This window comes from Cornus florida, unplaced genomic scaffold, assembly GCF_030987335.1.
Source record: "Cornus florida cultivar Cherokee Brave unplaced genomic scaffold, ASM3098733v1 CherokeeBrave_3.0.0_Hap2_Chr04, whole genome shotgun sequence".
Lineage (NCBI taxonomy): Eukaryota > Viridiplantae > Streptophyta > Magnoliopsida > Cornales > Cornaceae > Cornus > Cornus florida.
Genome location: NW_026775574.1, coordinates 84,961,540 through 84,981,085, shown reverse-complemented (window position 1 = coordinate 84,981,085; position 19,546 = coordinate 84,961,540). Strand labels below are relative to the sequence as shown.

The 19,546-nt window shown below is 40.9% G+C and overlaps 1 protein-coding gene across 6 annotated transcripts; it reads right to left on the bottom strand.

The window, feature by feature from the left end:
* Nucleotides 1-704: 704 nt before the first annotated feature.
* On the bottom strand, nucleotides 705-18,590 carry LOC132303752 (nuclear poly(A) polymerase 4-like). 6 transcript variants are annotated; one of them, XM_059801150.1, is made up of 14 exons: nucleotides 18,368-18,590; nucleotides 17,884-18,047; nucleotides 17,720-17,797; nucleotides 7,450-7,557; nucleotides 5,628-5,690; nucleotides 5,341-5,502; nucleotides 4,403-4,516; nucleotides 4,258-4,320; nucleotides 3,830-4,159; nucleotides 3,441-3,605; nucleotides 2,344-3,312; nucleotides 2,157-2,264; nucleotides 1,220-1,292; nucleotides 705-1,131 (listed from the first exon to the last, which is right to left on the bottom strand). In XM_059801150.1, the coding sequence occupies exons 1-13, from the start codon at nucleotides 18,561-18,563 to the stop codon at nucleotides 1,221-1,223; spliced, it is 2,592 nt and encodes an 863-aa protein (XP_059657133.1). In that variant the 5' UTR covers nucleotides 18,564-18,590; the 3' UTR covers nucleotides 705-1,131; nucleotide 1,220. The 6 variants fall into 6 exon arrangements, with proteins under 6 accessions (XP_059657133.1, XP_059657132.1, XP_059657130.1 ...); XM_059801149.1 differs by having other exon boundaries at nucleotides 705-1,128; XM_059801147.1 differs by having other exon boundaries at nucleotides 705-1,533.
* Nucleotides 18,591-19,546: the final 956 nt, after the last annotated feature.

Sequence of the window (19,546 nt, the reverse complement as noted above, 5' to 3'; positions counted from 1 at the left end):
CCAGAATCAGCATGGGAACATATGATTTCCCCTCACGGGCATAAGTAAATTTTGTACTCAGAAAATAAACAAGCAACAATCCACCAACTTACCTAATTTGCAAAAAAGTTGGTGACTTCAATTCCCAAGATGTCCATCTGACCATATTTGCTAAAAAGCATATTTGCATAATTCAATATGCCCAATACTATATAATTTTGTGAGGAGTAACCATCTGCTTCTGGCTAAAAGTTCGTTTAATGTTTCTTGATTTAATTTCCTAACCATTAAAAGTTCTTGAACCCATATTACTCAGATCTATTGTCACAATGAGGTAGCTAACAGTGCGTTCAAGCATGTCATGTTCATGAGGAACCAAAACCCTATCTCATTGCGTTTACCGCGGTTTGGTTGGTGAAATACTTAATTTCACCACAATAATTTCGCTACTATGACGGTGAAATTTCCCCGTTGATAATAAAATTCACCCAATACGGGGAACTGCTAAAAACAAACGTGTCTTAAAAGAAGTTTGATCCATGCATGAGAGAGAGAGTTGGGCGGTGTGTGGGAGGGGGGGAGAGGGAAGAACTGCATTACCAAAGCATATGTGTACCGACTACCACAGGTGACATAGTAAAACAGATGAAAAAGCACATCCCTTGCAACTCAAACCACACCACTCACTGAGTCTTATCTAGAACAGATGGCTGGATGACCTCATATGCACAATAACAAGAAGAAAAGCTACTAAAATAACACGCTGCCAAGTCTAGAAAGCACCAAGCTTCCTTTCATGTAGCAACTTCAAAGTTCAAAGGATCACAAGTTTTTTTTCTTTTTCTTTCGTTTTTTGTTTTTTGTTTTTTGTTTTTTTTTTCCTTTTTACTTTCAGTCCTTGGTACAGATGGCTAAAACAACTTCTAAGACAGCATAATACACCACCAGAACGGTATTTACTAAAAGGTCCGGTTATGCACAATTCTCTCCATTGCTCTTGCTCCCCAGTCTGTAAGATGACACAAATGTGTGCACCTTAAAGACCATGACGAAAGCTTCCCGTCCAAGGTGTTGGTCCTCTCCTTCCACAGCAACAGTTCATAGGATAATTCATTTCCCAACTTCTACGCAGTTGATTTCAGGCTCAACCTGCTAAAAAGAAAGCCACGCAAACAACCAAACACGGCAGTATAAAGATAAGATCAATCATACACAGAATTTAAGGCTAAAAAACACGTGCCTTAAGACCGACTTCTGCACAGATTCAGAACTAGCCCATCCTGAGCTTCTACCGTCCCAAGGGCAGTATTTGGCTACATAAAACAAGAGAAAAAAACAGAAGGTTTAAAATTCAAAAAATAAATAATAACTAGGAAATAGATGGAGAAAGGAGGATCATGTATCCAAGCCTTGGACACAAAACATGGTCGGGTTCTTAAGCACAGTAACTGCAGCTGTAGCACGTATAGTGGTGAAGGACCCAACCACGACATATGCACCAGTTAAGAGATTGTCTGAGGAAAAAGTTACAATGATCAAATGATAATGGAACACCTGATTATATAAAAGTTGCAGTCAGTTAACAGAAAACATATAAAAAATAAAGATTAGACAACGTCGAAAAACATCTGATTATCCTTCTCATTCAGCATAAGATCCTCTATTCCAAAATCATCCAATTATCCTTCACCACGAAGTCCTTTATTCTACCTTTGGTTCTGGGGCCATAATATGTATTCCCTTAAATAGGAGGGCTTTAGGTATCCTTCCCAAGCTTAGGGAGAGGTTTGGGGGATGAGTTCAGTTTCAGGACTTGTTGATCTGACAGATCTGTATGGTGGCGCACAACCCAAGCCATCTAGATTCAGCCCCAAGGGTCGGTTTATACATTGATTGTTGGCTGTCAGTCTTCTACTTGAAGGCCGTATATAAGTGCTCGACATACTTCATTAAATCTAAGTACCCTGCTTTAAGATTTTTCCAAAAAAAAAATCTAAAGAAAGGCCAGTGTGTCTGCCACAATGACCCACCATAAAAATAAATAAATAAATAATTGGACACGAAAAAGGGAATAGAATATATATCACACACAACTATAATAAATGCAACAGAAGGGGAAAAATTATATATGTAGCAGGGGGGGGAGGGGGGGAGATCAAGTAGCTTAGATTCACAACCTTCAATTCTTCCATCAAGTTGTTTTCACATATTCCGTTCCCATTTAGACACCCATTTCCCAGTAGTGAGTCTGAATCTGCTGCACACACAGCACCCTGCAAGGATTCCTAGTTCTCACTATCTTCAAAACTTTAGGTATTCTCGTTGTCATTTGCTAACCCAAAATCCTCAAGCGGAAAAACTCACCTCGCAATTGAGGTTCTGCATGCTGGAATCTGATCCAAGAACACTTCTGTCATTTTCTGACCCTGCTGTCTGCTTACATGGTTTTAGTAGCTCTCCATCCCCGCCAAAAACCATCTCCATCTCATTCGGCAGTCTCCTAGCATTTCCAGTCTCAGCATCAGTTAAAGCCGGATCTTCAACTTTATCCTCCTTTAGTCTAACCTTTAAATTAAACTGAGTCTTAACTTCACATGGAGCGAACAGCTCTTTGCTAGGAGGGGGTTCTGCCACAGGTTCATTTGGCTTTACCTCATTCCAAACTCCTGATGTATCACATGCATTTAAGGAATTACATTCATTCGGGGTGACGGATTTCTGATCATCAGTTTCTCCCAATTTTTGCACATCACACACAACATTACCTCTTTCACTCTCTACTAGCCCACTAGATGACCTATTCTCTAAATTGCTATCCACATTCCCAGCCACCAAGTGCTGTAATTTAACCTCCTCACTGAAGGCAGAAGAAACCGAATCAAGCCGTTGTGGGCTAATAGAGTTTCGCTTCCCTCGTTTTTCTGCCTTCACATCTTCCATTTCAGGACCATGTTTCCTCTTGGGGTGCCCTTCTGATCTTGACCTGCAGCCTTCAGCATCAACTCCAGGACTTCTATCAACCCCTTGGCTTGTATGCCTTGATGGTCGTGGTCGTTTATACCCATCAGGAAAAACATATGCCGGAATTTGCTTCCTTCGAACATGAGAAACATAGATATCCATCCCATGTTTCCAAAACATATACATGTTTACATCTTGTCTAAACTCGTCAACTGTTCCGCGTATATCAAATTGCTGGCCTTCCTGAACTCTCACTCCCTGTTTCCTCTGCAAGCCCATGAAAAAAGAACAATGGGGGCATGGCTTGGATGTGTCTGTATACTCATTTGGATAAGGATGGCACTGCAACATCCCATACGTGTCCCTTTCTATCTGCAAAGTGATTAAAAGAAAGCAGAAATAAGGGAATAACAATTTCTCTCTCATTGTCATACCCTCCAGACAAACTATCATGCATAAGTAACTTAGTTAATGATAGACCAGATAAACATAAATATTACCTTCAGTGTGAGCTGTCTGAGCCGCGATTCCACCCAGCCTCTCCAAGCTAACAAATCATCTGCATCTGCAGCAATTATGTCAATCTGCAAATAGTTTTTGTATGCCTCAAAAAACAGGTAAGGCTCAAAAAAAGAATTCCACTGGGCTTTGTTCAACTCTATCTCCTGGATTCATCAAAAAAAAAAAAAAAAAAACCGCAGGGGCATCAGTAATTAAACAAAAAACAGATAACGGAGACCAGTGAGCCAGTAGCCCAATGGTATAACCTCTCCTCCCTCAAAGGGAAGGTGGGGTTCAAGCCCCATAGTGGGCAATTTGTGAAATGTGTGTGTAAGTACTTACCTAACCAAAAAATAGAAAAGAGGAAGAATATCCCTTTTGACCTTACCTCACAGATGCTGTTTCCATGGTGAAATTGATCCATCATTACCCGCAGAGTACTTGTTGAGACATTGTAGCTAGAGTTCATACAAGGGTATGCGGGAGTTATAATTGGCATATGATGAGTTCGGTCCCGAGGATTTTTTCGAGGATCCCAGACGGGAAACCCAAGTTCATCCTCTTCTATCAAGCAAAGCATCACAGGATTTGGCCAACGCCACTGTGTATAGACTCTGAAGAATCTGGAAACCAGCATACTAGGAATAGCATTGGGATAAAGCTGGCATATCCTAGCAACCAAAAGAGCCCAATTTACACCGCCAAGAAATCCAGTAACCTATAGACGACGGGGAAAGAGAAAGAACATGAGAACCATAAGCTGAGATTGATATAATAACAGAAGGAAAAAAGTAAACCTGAAGGATCCCATCTTACATTTGAATAAACACCGCGCCTTTTAGCCCAAAACTTTAAACATCTGAGAGTCGTGCGGAAGTGCTACATTTTTTGAAAGGGTTAAAGAGCTGTAAAATCAATCAGATTGCTAGATAAGTCAAAATAAAGCAGGTAATATGTTCACCTCAATATTTGGAACAAGTTTAAGAATTTGATCTGCAACCCTGCATCCATTAAGACTTCGAACAGTTTGCTCATCCACATCATACAGAACAGACCCATGTGAGATGTCCAAATCCTGCAAACAAGTTAGTTCCGCAACAATAATATATCAGCCAGAGAGAAAAATGGATCAGAACCTCGAATATATATATATATATATATATATATATATAAGAAAGTTAAAATAAATTAATATAAAGTAAGAAGCACAGTATTACTGGAATCATACACCAACAATATGAACTGGAAGTAAGATATCAGATCTGAAATTGTCTCCATCAATTTTTTTTCACATCCCACGCTAATCATTCAACCAATATTTAGGACTACAAACTCCTCATTCACTTTGTCCTCCAAATAGCTTCTCAGGCTATGATGTGGCATGCAGAAAAGAAATAAGGAAGATAATAATGAAAGAACAAGAAAAGAACCACTGAAACTCGAGCATCGGAGGTAAGATTTAAATAGTGGTGTTAAATTAAAAAAGTTTCTATAAAGGCCGAAGCAAAAGAAGAATAAACCGCCAATAAGAATTAACTTTATACAGTTTACAGAATCAATGGAGGCTAGTTGCTAACTGGTGCGTCTGAATTGTCTGAAAAGTTTTTAACGGTCAATATGCTTATAGATCATTTAGTAGTTGAGAGAATGCTTTGCTGAGATATCCTCACATATCATTTACTGAACAATGTATTGTCAAATGACTACAATTTTTCCATGCAAGCTGAGTGCCAGATCATACACAAGCCCCACTATGTAAAAAATAAAGGCAATAGCAAAAATTTCATATAAGCTTGAGCAGAGTACAATCATTTAACATTTAAATATAACATATACAACAGTACTGAAATTCAAATAACAAAACAAAGGCTACAAACTCAAAAACTTGTCTGCACTTACTTCTGGTATAACCAAAAGGGATATACTTGCATAAAGGAGATCGATTGATATTCCCTGAAATTTGAACTTCATTACTGGGACATGAGCATCTGGAACCGGCTGAAGTTCAGTAACCTCTTCCATTTCAGCTAGAATATCATGCAAAACAATAAAGAAATCTTCCTGGAGGAGAATACAAACATTGAGTAAATCTTTTCAAAAAATAAAAAAAGAGTAAATCTTCAAGAATGATACTTGCAGATTCATCAAAACTAATCAAAATGAATCAGAAGACATTTATTATGCACCTCTCGGTTCACATAAGACGGCCCAACACACAAGGTGTCCATGTCAGACCCCGGCCCATGTACCTGTCAACAGAATAATTTGTTGCTATATCTCCCCATATCTAGAAAGAAACTCATTCAGCGATGGTATATGAAATTTGGAAACAATATAAAAATAAGTATTACAAAAGTCAGAAATTAAAGAAGTAAGGAATTCTTGCATTCTTTTTGGCTGCTATAAAACTTCCATCTCAGAATTCCATGTCAACACTACATCCATCAAACATGATTTTAGCTCCTACTCCATCTCCAGTATATTGTTTTCTTCGTTGACAATACCTTTATAGTGATCCTTCTAAACTGCCACACTTAGACCAATCCCTTCTATTAGTTCTCAGCAACTAAATAAGTGCAAGGCCAAGACCTGGATGTGGATTATGTTGCTTAATTCTTCTCGATAGCATCTTGAAACTCCAAAAGTCAACACTATTCCCATCACAAGATTTCAAATTCTACTCCATCTCCTATGTAACATCTTTTCCTTTTCTTTTTTTTCTTTCTTTTTTTCTCTCTGTTTTTGACAAGCTTGCCTGGTTATTCCTCTCAAACACCAAAATCTAAAACCAAACCACCAGTTGCTAGCTTGAGTGGTATCTCCTGCAGTCCCCAAAAGGGGAAATGCAGGATTCAAATTCCAGTTAGGACATGAGTGCATCTCAGTTATCAAACAAAAAGAAAAAGAAAAAAAAAAGTTCAAAATACAATGCCATCACTACCTTATGATTAAAACTTTAAATTATGAGGTCCAAATCAATTAAAGAAACCTAATATCAACCTGAAATTTTAACTCTGTAGCATGCAAGTTGGTCCAGCCCTAAAATTACCACAACCAAGATTCTCAACCAAGATTCATATGCTCGGTAGAATAGAAAAAATCTCCTTGTTTTTCGAACAGTAAATTTGGAAATTTATTATGGTAAGCTCTCCAAATTTTCAAATGGTTACCAAATAAATTTTTTTTTTTTTGATAAGTAAGATTTTATTAAAAACACTCAAAAGGGGAGCGAAGCCCAAAGAAACAAAAGGAAACAAAAGGGCCAAAGGGCGCCTTAGACCTTCAGAGAGGCCAAGAAAACAATAAAAATTGTTACCAAATAATTTGAACTCTCATACCGTTCCAGATAGTGTTATCGAAGGCCCAAGCCGCACTAAGGTGCTAGGGGTCCTCTGGAGCCTAGGCGCAAGGCAAGGCGTGTGCCTAAGTGAAATGAGGTGCACAATGGAAAAAAATAAATTACCATTAAAGTATTCATCTTCCATATAAAAGGCGCAAATGTTGTCAAAGGCACTCCTGGGGCACAGAACAGGAGCAAGTCTTGTGCCTTTATGAGCCTAGCGCCTAGGCGCACCTTTGACAACACTGATTCCAGATAATTCTAAGTGATACACTGTTCTGAGTGGCTTGATATGACTATTCTTTTGGCATTCATTAGAAATTTTCATCTTTTTATTATTATTATTATTATGTCATAATAATTATGAAGAAACTCTTGCAAAAGTTTGCATTTTAATGATTTCCAAATTTACATACACCAAATAGCCGAGCAACTGAGAATAGTGTTGCATTCTGACTCCCATGAGACCAACATCTTGAACAATCCTCAACCAGAACATGAAAAGCATCACTTTGTGATGCCTCATACGCAAAGCTCACGTGATATGGACAATTTAAACTCCCTAAAATTGTAAGATCCACCCAGTGGAGACCAAAGAGGGAAATCCAGAGCAAAAAGAGGTTCTCTTAAATCAAACAGAGAGAGAAGCATTGCAGGCTTATACTTACCCCCAGCCGATATGACCCAAAAGTAAATATGACAGCATTTGCATCTTCCACCATTTGATCTGTGTACCCTCTCTGGCGAGTTAACTGCTTCACCCAATATTTTACAATCTACAATACATAATTATCTTGGTCACAACCATTTGATTCATAAGGAATAATGCATCTAAAAATAAATGGTTATTGAACAAATCACCTACAAATAAGCAACTATTAGATCAACTAGAAAAGCAACAAATGGAGTCTGTCAAACATGATAATTATTGACTGCAAAAATAGAGAGGAACGTAACACCTCATCAAGGGTAGTGAAGTTGTAAAGTTATGTATACATTCAATCACAATGACACAATGAAGCATTGTGGAACTCTTTTCCACATAATTATGAAAAATTCCCAGAAAAAAATAAAATAAAATGAGAAAGTGGATAGAGAGTAAGACAATGCAAACCTATGTAAAAGACATAAAATATTGTTAAAAAATGAGTATAAAGATAAGGGCAAACTTCTGCCTGGTGTAGCTAATCGAAGCTTATTTGTAGGGAAAAACTCGGGGGCTTTCTTCAAGGTTTATCTGTGGGGAAGAAATCATTGAACCCTTCTTCAATCCTCAAGGTTTATCTGCGTGAAAGAACTTCTCGAGGAAAGAGAAGTACAAGATTCTTCAATCCTCAAGGTTTAGTGAGCCATGTGGCCAAGTGGCTTGACAAGTGGATTGCTTCTATTAAAAAGCCCATTAAAGAGCCACGTGACCAATGAGTAGCATCTACCCATACACTTGATATCCCACCCTAATTAATGGCACAACAACTAGATTTTTAGTAGCTCACAATTCCTTGAATAGGATATTTCATGTCCCTCTTTATTCGACATGGCGATGGAGGCTTTTGGCAAAATGGAGCCAAGGGTGGTGGAGAGAGGTTTGTTCAAAGATTTTGAGGATACTGTAGTTAAGGTAACCCCACCTCTCGGCTTCACATCTATTATTTTCATATGAAACCATTATTTTCTCTGAGGTAAAGGAAGAGTAACTAATGCATTCTTTAATGCTTTAAAGTAAGCAAGGGCTTAAGAACTAATTTGTAAAAGAATTAATTGATCCAGATAAGGGAGGTGATTAAAGTAGCCAATCTAGCGGACACTTTGGAAACTAGGTTGGGAACTCTACCTATGTCATAACTTGGCTTTCTTCCTTCAAATCAAGGACAACATGATAAAGCTGTTTGAGAGCAACTAGACATGAAAGAGTGGGTTGAGAGGAGTTTGGCAAGACTGATGAGGCGATATGGCAATATCTTTCGAAATAAGTTAGACTCGCACTTAAAAAAGTACTCTTCTCAAACTTCCCCTTGTATTTTATGTTTATCTCTATAGTTCAACCCCTAACAGAGAATAGGTTATAAAAAATTTATAGGGACAATTAACGATAGCAATAAGGGATGAGTTCAAACACCATTTTTTCAGGGAAATAAGAAAGAAAGAAAGAAAGAAAAGACACATTTTCCATTTAAAAACGTGGGATAGGGCATGAAAAATCTGAGACTTTTTACTTATCAAAAAAAAAAATCTGAGACTTTTTACCAAGCCCTTCTGGGAAACAATTAGGAAGATACATGGAGGAAAGGAATGCTTCCTGGAGAATAGCGATGGAGAGGAAGTATGTGATAGTGGTAGAGGTTATTGGCTGAGAGTGAAGTTCGCTCCTCTCATAGGGTGGATCTTTAGAAGAGTATTAAAAATAAAGAAGAAAAGGCGGCAGCTGAGAGTTCTCAAAATATATTATGTTTGTTACGAGAAATGGACAAAGGGTGAAATTTAGGTATAACCATTGACATGGGAATAGTCCTTTAGAGGAGACATATATAAATTTATTTAGACTTGAATTAAAATTGAGGCCATTGCACCAAATTACATTATGCCTACAGAGGGAGGAGAGGATTGGTTTTCATGTGGGTAATGCAAAAGGAGATAGAAATGGTGATTGCTCTATTTGCATATATTTACAGGGGAGATAAATATATATGTTTTTATAGGTTGATTTTGGCGGTGTAAACGCATCTGTGCATAGGTTGGACGCCTTTGGAACCCTTTAATGGATATTATCCAACAAAAAAGAAGGTGCCTTTATATTAATTCAAAGAGCTTGATTGTACTCTTTATATGGTAATAAAAAGGCTAAGTCCTAAGTTTATACTCCCTCCATCCCATATTAGATGTCCATGTTTATAATTAGAAGTTTTTAAGGGGACATGCAATAAATGCATGGTCTCCTTTTAAAATTACTAACTTGTCCTTTTTAGTTTAAATATGTATAGTTACCAAGTTTGAATTTTTTTGAAAACAAAAAGAACAATGATAGAAAGATAACATTTATTTGCTTTGACTTTTTTAAGGAGACAACTAATTTGGGACATCCAAAAAAGGGAATAGCGGACATGGGAAAGAGGTGTAATAAACTTCTCCTACTGGAATCATTAAAGTTCTAAACTTGATATCAAAAGTTCCAAGCAAAGTTGACAATGTCAGGTTTAGAGATCACACCGAAGGATATATTATGCTATTTATAGTGCACCCATCAAGCAAATGCTATTAATGTGGATATCTTAAGTGTGCTTCAAAGCTTAAAGAGCTTGCTTTTTGGATGCAAGCCATCACTTAAGAGGCAATCTTTAATTAAAAAAACTAAGCCAAAGAAGGAAAAAAAAAGAAAAAAAAAAAAAAAAAAGCAAAAAAAAAAAAAGTGCTGAAAATTACAATCATTTGATAAGACAGAGACTGTCGTGCATGGTTCCTTATTGGATCTACAGGTCAGGAAATGAGAGCAAACATCCTGGCTAAGATGAGGGAAACAATCCTTAAGCGTCCGGTCATCACCACCCACTTGATTTTGATTAAGTTTTTGTTTGGGGATAGTCCTATTAAATTATTTTACTTTGATGGTAGGACATGATGTCCACCTTTTTACATAATTAATTGCCTATCAAATTTGTCTTTTTCTAATAGAAAATAATAATTATATCACCATACTGAGCCAAGTTAAACTCCTACTTTTGTGGGTGCCACCCATTTCCATTTCTTTTTAGGGACCTAACAAACACGAGGGATCATTATGAAATTTTTTCCAATTACCATTAAACTTCACTTTCAAAAAAACAATAACTCTTGAGTAAGTATTCAAATCGAAGCTAAAAACTAATGCATTAAAAAGGGCTACTTGGTTCAATTATTGGAAACAATCTTTAGGGAACTACAAAAAGACTAGTCATTGAGAACAAGCCTTTTTTAACTCGGTTTTCATAGACAAAATTTAAAAAAAGAAAAATGATAACCAAATGAATTTTCCAATTGTTTACAGTATTTATATATTCTAAAAATGAATACTATTCTTTCAAAACTCACCAAAAAATTTTTTTTTTGATAAATAAATAAAAATTTAAAAAAAAAACACTCCAGGGGGGAGTGGAACCCAAGAACAATACAAAAAGGCCACTCAATCCTTCAAAGAGGCCAAAAAATCAACAATTTCCTTCAAAGATCTATGATCTCTCCCTAAAACCCAACAAAAAAAAGTGAAAATAATCGAGAATTTAAGCACCGAAATCGACATCGCCTTTCCTTCAAAATATCTCATATTCCTTTCAAGCCAAATGCACCACCATACACAAAGCGGTGTAGCCCTCCACACATCCTGACTGTGAGTCCCCACAGGGCAACCTCTCCAAGCCTCAATCAACCCTCTTGTAGATCTAGGCATAACCCAATAAAGCCCAAATAAGCCAAGCATCAAATCCCAACACTCTCTAGCCACATAGCAATGAATGAGAAGGTGATCCACTGATTCCTCATTACGAAGGCACATAAAACAACGATTGATCACCACTTGGCTTCTCCTTCGCAAATTATCCTGGGTTAGGATCTTACCCATAACCGAAGACCACACAAAGAAAGCCACCTTGAGAGGAGCCTTGGAGCGCCAAACAGACTTCCAAGGAAAACGAACATCAGGATCAAATGAGATACACTTGAAGAAGGACCTCACCTCAAAACGCCCATGAGAGTTTGCTACCCAAGACCAACAATCCGAATCCTCCTCCACAATCCTTTGGCGATAAAGCAGCTCCAAGAAGCGAATGACCTCCTCGATCTCCCAATCCTGAAAGTGACGCCTGAAACGAACATCTCAAACCAGTCTCCCATTATCAAGATGATAACAGTTGACCACCATGGCCTGCCTATCCGAAGCAATCCTGTAAAGCTGAAGAAAAGCGAGAGCGAGAGGAACATCTCCACACCACACATCCTCCCAGAAGCAAATCCTCCTCCTATCTCTAAGACGAAATCGAATGTGTTTAGAGAATTCATCCCAACCCTTCCGAATCACTTTCCAGACCCCTACCCCCCGAGGATCCCGCACTTCCAAGGAACTCCACCCTCCTCTCAATTCCCCAAAACGACACGCCACAACCCTCCTCCAAAGCCAACGTCTCTCCACACCAAATCTCCACAACCATTTCCCGAGAAGGGCCTTATTAAATGGCACCAATCTACGGAGACCCAACCCACCATTCCGAATAGGCCTGCAAACCTGATCCCATCGCACCAAATGGAACTTAAACTCTTCAGCTCTACCTCCCCAAAGAAAATTACGCTGCAACCTCTCAATCCTCTCCGCAACTGAAGAGGGAATTTGAAAAAGAGAGATAAAGTAAGTGGGGAGGCAAGAGAGGGTGCTCTTAATCAGAGTGACCCTGCCGCCCTTGGAAAGATACTGCTTCTTCCAACCCGCTAGCCTTCTTTCAAATCTGTCCACCACTGGGTCCCAAATTCCTACACATCTCGAAGGAGCACCCAGAGGCAAACCTAAGTAAGAAATGGGAAATGACCCAGTCCTACAACCAAGAATGTCAGCAAACATCTCAATCTCAGGGACCTCCCCAACCGGCACCAAAACACTCTTGCCCACATTCACCTTAAGGCCGGAGACAACTTGAAACCAAATCAAAATACATCTCAAATATCTAATCTGGGACACATTCGCATCACAAAGAACTAAAGTATCATCAGCAAACATCAAATGAGAGATCTCCAACTGAGAAGCAACATCCCTGCCCACCCGGAAGCCCCTCAAAAAACCCAAATCTGAAGCCTTTCTCATCAATCTACTAAGGGCCTCCATCACAAATAAGAACAAGAAGGGAGAGAGAGGATCCCCTTGTCTCAAGCCCCTTGAGCTAGAGAAAAAACCGGAAGGAACACCATTAACAAGAATCGAAAACCGAGCACTGGAAATGCAAAAGTGAATCCATCTCCTCCACCTATCACCGAACCCCATCCTCTCCATCAGATAAAGAAGGAAGCTCCAACTCACATGGTCATATGCCTTCTCTATGTCCAGCTTACACAGAACACCTGGGACCCCACTACGCAGTCTGGAGTCCACACACTCGCTTGCAATAAGAACTGAATCCAAAATCTGACGACCACCGACAAAAGCATTTTGAGAATCCGAAATGATGCCATCCATAACTTTCCTCAGTCTAGAAGCTATCACCTTGGCTATCAACTTATAGATACAACCCACCAAACTAATAGGGCGAAAGTCCCTAACATCCAACGCCCCCCCTTTTTTCGGAATAAGGGTAATGAACGTGGCATTCAAGTTTTTCTCAAACGAACCCCGAGAATGGAAAGCATGAAGAGTGCCCATCACCTCCCCTTTAACCACCTCCCAACACTCCAAAAGAAATTTCTTGGTAAAACCATCGGGACCTGGGGCTTTATCCCCATTACAACTCTTCAAAGCAAACAGAACTTCCTCCTCAGAAAAAGGCAACTCCAAACCCAAGCACTCCTCCTCAAAAATAGAGTCAAACTGTAACCCCTCAAGCAAAGGTCTCCACTCAACAGTCTCTGTGAACAACTTCTCAAAGAACTCTGAAAATTCTTTGCAGATCTCTTCTTCCTTACAAAAAACAACCCCTTCAACCCGAATCCTCCCTATGTGATTGCCTCTTCTATGAGCATTGGCCAATCTGTGGAAAAATTTAGTATTTCTATCTCCCTCCTTAAGCCACAAGGCTCGAGATTTTTACCTCCACGAGATCTCCTCCATGATTGCAATCTCAGTAAACTCCGCCTTACACTCCGCCCTCCTAATCTTCAAAGCCTCCACCAAATCCCCTTGACCCTCCATCCGGTCAATAGCCGCAATCTCAGCTAAGACCCGATTTTTCCTCCATTCCAGATTCCCAAAGACCTCTTTATTCCAAGTTTTAAGGTTCACCTTTAAAAGACGCAATTTGCCTGCGAGCACATGACTAGGGGTGCCAGCCACACCATACCCCTCCCACCAAAGACGGACCCTCTCCAGAAAGCCCTCAGCCCGCAGCCACATATTCTCGAATCTGAAAGGAGAACGTCTACTACACAGTCCCCCACAATCTAACATCAACGGAACATGGTCAGAGATAGGACGTGCTAAAGTAATCTGGACAACATCAGAGAACCTCTCCTCCCACTCCCCTGACACCAAGAATCTGTCAATCCGAGAGAGGGTAGGGGGAGAGCGGCCACTTGACCAAGTAAACGGACCTCCAACCAAGGGCAAATCAATCAGCCCAAACTCATCAATAAACTCCGAGAAAGCCTCCATATCAGACGTCCACCTACCTCCCGTTAACCTCTCAAACGGAGAACGAATAACATTGAAGTCCCCTCCAATACACCAAGGCAAACACCATTGACTTCGAATCTCCCCCAATTCCTCCCAAAGCAAGTGGCGCTCACAGTCCTCTGAAGGACCATAAACACCCGAAAAAATCCAATGAACTCCATCCTCAACTAAAGCAAGAATGCAAGAAACAGAGAAATGCCCAACCTTAGCATCCACTTTAGACACCCATCTGTTGTCCCACAAGATCAAAATGCCCCCTGAGGAGCCAATAGCATCCAAAGCAACCCACTCCACAAATCGCCCCCCCCCCCCCCCCCAAAGACTCCTCACAATCCTATCAGACATCGAAGCCAGTTTAGTCTCCTGGAGACACACCACATGACCCCTACTTTTACGAATAACCGACTTCACCACTTTCCTTCTAACCGGATCATTGAGACCCCGGACATTCCATGAGAGAATTTATAGCTTCATAGGGAAACACTTGGAAAAGCAAATCCTCCCCTCCTTACACCACCTCTCCCTCCAGATCTGGACCCCCTATTCCTCCTTTCGTATGTGATAACATCATTGGGACTTTGCAACATTGTCTCCCCTCTCTCCTCCTGCCGCCCCACCTTATCACTCACCTTTACCTTAAAATGAGAACTGAGGACATCATTAAACAAACACATCGCCTCATCCACCCTGCCTTCAAAAGAAACACCCAACAAAGGGCCCACTTCCAAGCCCTTCTCCCTCACCCACTCCTCCTCAAGGTCATTCACTCCAACCTCAGTCGAGTCACTAACCCAATTCACCCCTGGTGGAACAACAGCCAAAGGGACAGCCAAATTCACTGCTTGTTCCAAATCTTCCCATGGAATCATGCCCGAGTCCCCATCAAGGGATGAACCTGCAGCTCCTTCCCAATCATCAAGAACTGAAGAAGAATGTGAACAATACTGTGAAACAGGCTCCTACTCTGTCAAAACATCTCCTGAATCAGAAAGAAAGCCTTTTAAAGCCAAGTGGTCCCGTAACTCTTTCAATAGAACAGAGGCTGTTTCATCATCCAACTTTACCTTCACATCCCGACCAATACAAACCGTAATTCCCTCACCCATACCTTCACTTCGCCGAGAGAAACCAAGCCTATAACCAGAATCACCAACATGCCTTCCAGCCAAAACCGAGTCCTTCTCAATCACCGGTGCCAAGGATTGAGAAACCATGTCAGTCCCACCCATCACCCGATCCAATGAAGTCATCGACCCCCCCAAAGAAGGAGAAGAAGTAGAAGGAGAGCACAACTTAGGAGGAGAGGAGTCAGAGGGAACTGAAACTGAAAACATACCCGGATCGAACCCCGACTGCGAAGATGCCACCCATTTCTGTTTATCTTTCCTTGACCACTTTTTGCGAAGAGCGGGAAGAATAATTTTCTTCTTGGGCAACCGACGTCTCAGCACCGGATCCTTCACTCGTCGATCAACCTTGACATTCGCAGATAACAACCCGGCAGCACAGGAATCTCTGTCATCACTCATTGATACCAAGGGCTCAAACCTATTACACAGAAACCCAGATCCACAACTCGGCCCACTCTTCAACCCCGAAAGTCCACCAACAGAATCATCTCTAGAAGAATGGGCGCTCGGCCCACCAACCACCTCACAAGAGACTTGCTCACCACAATCCAATTCCAAAGAATCTGACAGAGGCCTTTTAGCAGTAGGCCTATTAGGCCCAACAAGCGGCCAACAGACCCAGGCAAAACATTATTAGAAACAAGGGCCCCATTCTCAAGACCACCATAAAGCCCATCTGAGTGGGGAGCCGAATTTGAATAGATCGTGGGAACAGTTGTTCTCCATTGGGAATGGGCAAAGCCTGAGCGCCAACCACGTGGAAAAGCTAAAACCCTCCCCCTCCCACGCGCCTGCTGAGCGTGGAAGCCACCTCGTCGTCTTGTTTGATCTCGCTGCTGCGCAAAAGGTCTACGACTATTTCCGGCGAGACCTCCACCCCACTGCAACTTCCGAGACGCTTCCTGCCATCAGCGATCCGACAAAAAGGAAAGCCCATCCTTGCGATTCTGATTATAAATCCTTCTAAAACACTCTGAATTGCGAATCCATAAGTCTTCACTCCATTCCTTCCATGCCTGGAACTCAGCCATACCTTTTTTCCCCATGGATTCCCACCGCAACCATACTTTCTCCTTAAGCAAGTGCGAACCATCCCCGCCTTCCAGGCTATCAGTCGTCGGAACAAGCTCAGGATGCTTCTCCTCCCAAACAAACACTTTATAGCAGAACTGGTCATCATGAATGAACACAAACGGAGGACAAACCTTCCCATCAGAGACAGTGATTCGGACGCTTTCAGCATCCAAAGCTTCATCGACATCCACCCAAATGAACCCACCACAAAGATCACCAACTGTCACAAACAGAGCATGGCTCCAAAGGTGGAGAGGAAGACCGTACAGCGTCACCTTTTTCAGACCCTGCTCTTTCAACACCTCCGAGCACCCTACCCTAAAATTCCAAGCTTCCAGAGAGAGAGAAGCCGTTCCCCAGTCACGGCGACCCCTCTTGAGAACTCGAGAAGCTTCCGTCGAGGAAGGAAACCGGAAAAGCAATAAAGAATCCGGCAGAGACGAGACCATCACACCAGAGGAGACCTTCCAAACACGCGAAGCCCAGGCAGCAATTTGAGCCCCATCACCCACTTCCTTATCAAATTTTCCAACCAGACACGACCGAAGGTCTTCTCTTCTTCTTCGTACCGAATCATCATCCAAGAAAATAGATGGGCCTCTATACGGATTTGCAAATCTAGCAGATCCACCTTGGAACAAGCGAGGCAATCTAGCAACCTCCAAGAACGAGCGCATGACAGAGAAGAAAACCAAACCAGACTAGCAATACACACCAACCACGAACCACAGACCCAACAGAGAGAGCGAAAAGCGAAAGAAAAATAGCAGAGGATTTCACCGGAGTTAATGACTCCGATGACTGGACGGAGCAGTAGACTCCGACCGCGTCTCTACCATGACAAACTCTCCCTTTGATGATCATGTTTAAGAGGCACAACATGATCATCAAACCAAACCAAACCACGAACAGCATGACAGAGAAGAAAAACCAAACCAGACCAGCAATACACACCAACCACGAACCACAGACCCAACAGAGAGAGCGAAAAGCGAAAGAAAAATAGCAGAGGATTTCACCGGAGTTAATGACTCCGGTGACTGGACGGAGCAGTAGACTCCGACCGCGTCTCTACCATGACAAACTCTCCCTTGATGATCACCAAAAAATGCCAATACTATATTCTTCTTTCCTCCATAGTTCACGTTTTATTAAGGTCTGTATGTGTGTGTGCAATACGCTATACCCAAACTACAATGCTTTCAATGTCCATGACAATTTCCCCAAGTGTACTGCTTTCAAGCAATTCTTGTACCAAAACTACGAAAATTCTTCAACATGAATCATCAAAAGCACGACATGCATATGTGTATATTAGTACACTTTCACCTATAAATGTAAAATTAAGGTTTATACACTTTCATTTCTACTTCTCAAACAACCAAACAAGTCAATTACCTGATCAATACGCTGCATAACATCTTCTCTGCTCTTAGAGTCTTCCTTGCTCTCATAAAGCATAGACTTGATCAAAAACTTCCAGAAAATTAAAATAGTCAGAAAAATCATAGCTTTGCATAAGAAATACTAGCTTATTCCCGAAAAAATGAAGAAATATCTACCTTTTTCAGTTCGGCATTTCGGTGAAGATCCGCCTCAGTTGGCCCAGCAAGAGATATTGGCTTTGTCACACCATACTCCTTCGCTGCGGCCGGTTGTGGTGGAGTTGGCGAAGATCTCTCAGACACCACCATCTCAGTACCAGAAAAAAACCCTAACAGAAACCCTAAGAACAGAAGTGGACAATTTTAGAATTTAAAAAAGAAAAAAAGTTACAGACACTCAAGCCTAGACATCCAACGCGCAAATCAATCTCCATTAAAATTGTGATACGGTGATCGATTGTAGATTATGAATCAAACAGTGATTGACATCACTAAGAGAGAAAAGTTTTGCTGATGAAATTGACGAATAACAGTTGATGAAAAACCTAACTCTATGAAAATCAACTTTTAGATACGGACATGTACGAACACAACACATCATATATGATTATGTAAATATGTATACATATATGGATAGAGAGAGAAAGAGAGAGATCTGAACCAGATTTAATGGCTCCAGCGAAAGGGATAGAGAGAGAAGACGGAGCGAGAAATATCATAGAACCGGGCCCGTCAAAGCGGTTTGACGGGTTACGGTGGTTGGCATAAGGAAGTGTTTGGGATGCAGTCAAAATCTGTACTTGAGATCGTGTACATTCCACCCACAGCTGGTTTTGTCTTTTCCTTTCAAATTTCATTTCCTCTGCATTTCCTTCGTGGAATTGTCAGTGTTACCCTCCTTTGTAATGTAGTACGAGCAGGTGTGTGTCTTTATGACTATCTTAAAATAAAGGGTAAATTACAGAGATACTTCGCAAGGTTGGGTCATATATTATTTATATAAATGTTTTAATTTTAATTTTCATTCATATTTGAAAGAGTGGTTTATTACTTCACTTACACATATATTAAAAAAATATCATTTTTTTGTGGGGTCAGAGTATTTCTGAGGCTTTGAATGGCTATGTTATTCATTTGACCTATTGTTAACTTGGAAATGGTGGTTTGAATATTTTTTTGACAAAACTACCTCAACATATAACTCTATAACCACTACACATCGCCACTGCCCAACCCTACACCTTCATCGCCACCATTGCCCCACCCTACACCTTCATCACCGCCGCCGCCGCCCGCCACTGCCACCACTGCTCCACCCAACACCTGTATCACCACAGCTCCACCCAACACCTGTATCACCACAGCTCCCACCCAAAACAAAACCCAAAGCTGTAAAACACAACAAAAAGCCAACCCATCTCATTGTACATTCCCAAACCAAGTCTACAGCTCGTCACCGCCAATAACCAACGCCGTAATCGGTTCCCAAATCGAGCAGTTCTCAAACATGGGTTTGGGTGTTTGCAGTCTCGATTCGCTCTTGCCTGCCCATGATCTTACTTTCTTCTATTCTTTGAATGATTGAGTAGTCTGTGGTGTGGTGATTGTTTGGAAGGTGTTTTGGAAGTTTGACGAGGAGAGGGAGTGTGTGATTTGCTTTCACTGATTTTCACGATGAACAAGCATCCTGGTTTCGCCGGTGGCGAGATAAGAACCTCCGACCAACCTGTGATGGCGATGGTGAATTGAATGATAGTGGAAGGGGAAACGATGGTGATATGTAGCAGCTGCTGCCTTTTTTTTTTTTTTTTTTTTTGTAGATAGATAGATGGATAGAGAG

Coding starts and splice junctions, on each gene's coding strand:
- LOC132303752 (XM_059801147.1), bottom strand. CDS start 18,563: ATGAAATTTGAAAGGAAAAGACAAAACCAGCTGTGGGTGGAATGTACA. Junction 5,503..5,627: donor CGTCTTATGTGAACCGAGAG/GTGCATAATAAA, acceptor ATTCTCCTCCAG/GAAGATTTCTTTATTGTTTT. Junction 2,265..2,343: donor TGCAGAACCTCAATTGCGAG/GTGAGTTTTTCC, acceptor AGTGAGAACTAG/GAATCCTTGCAGGGTGCTGT.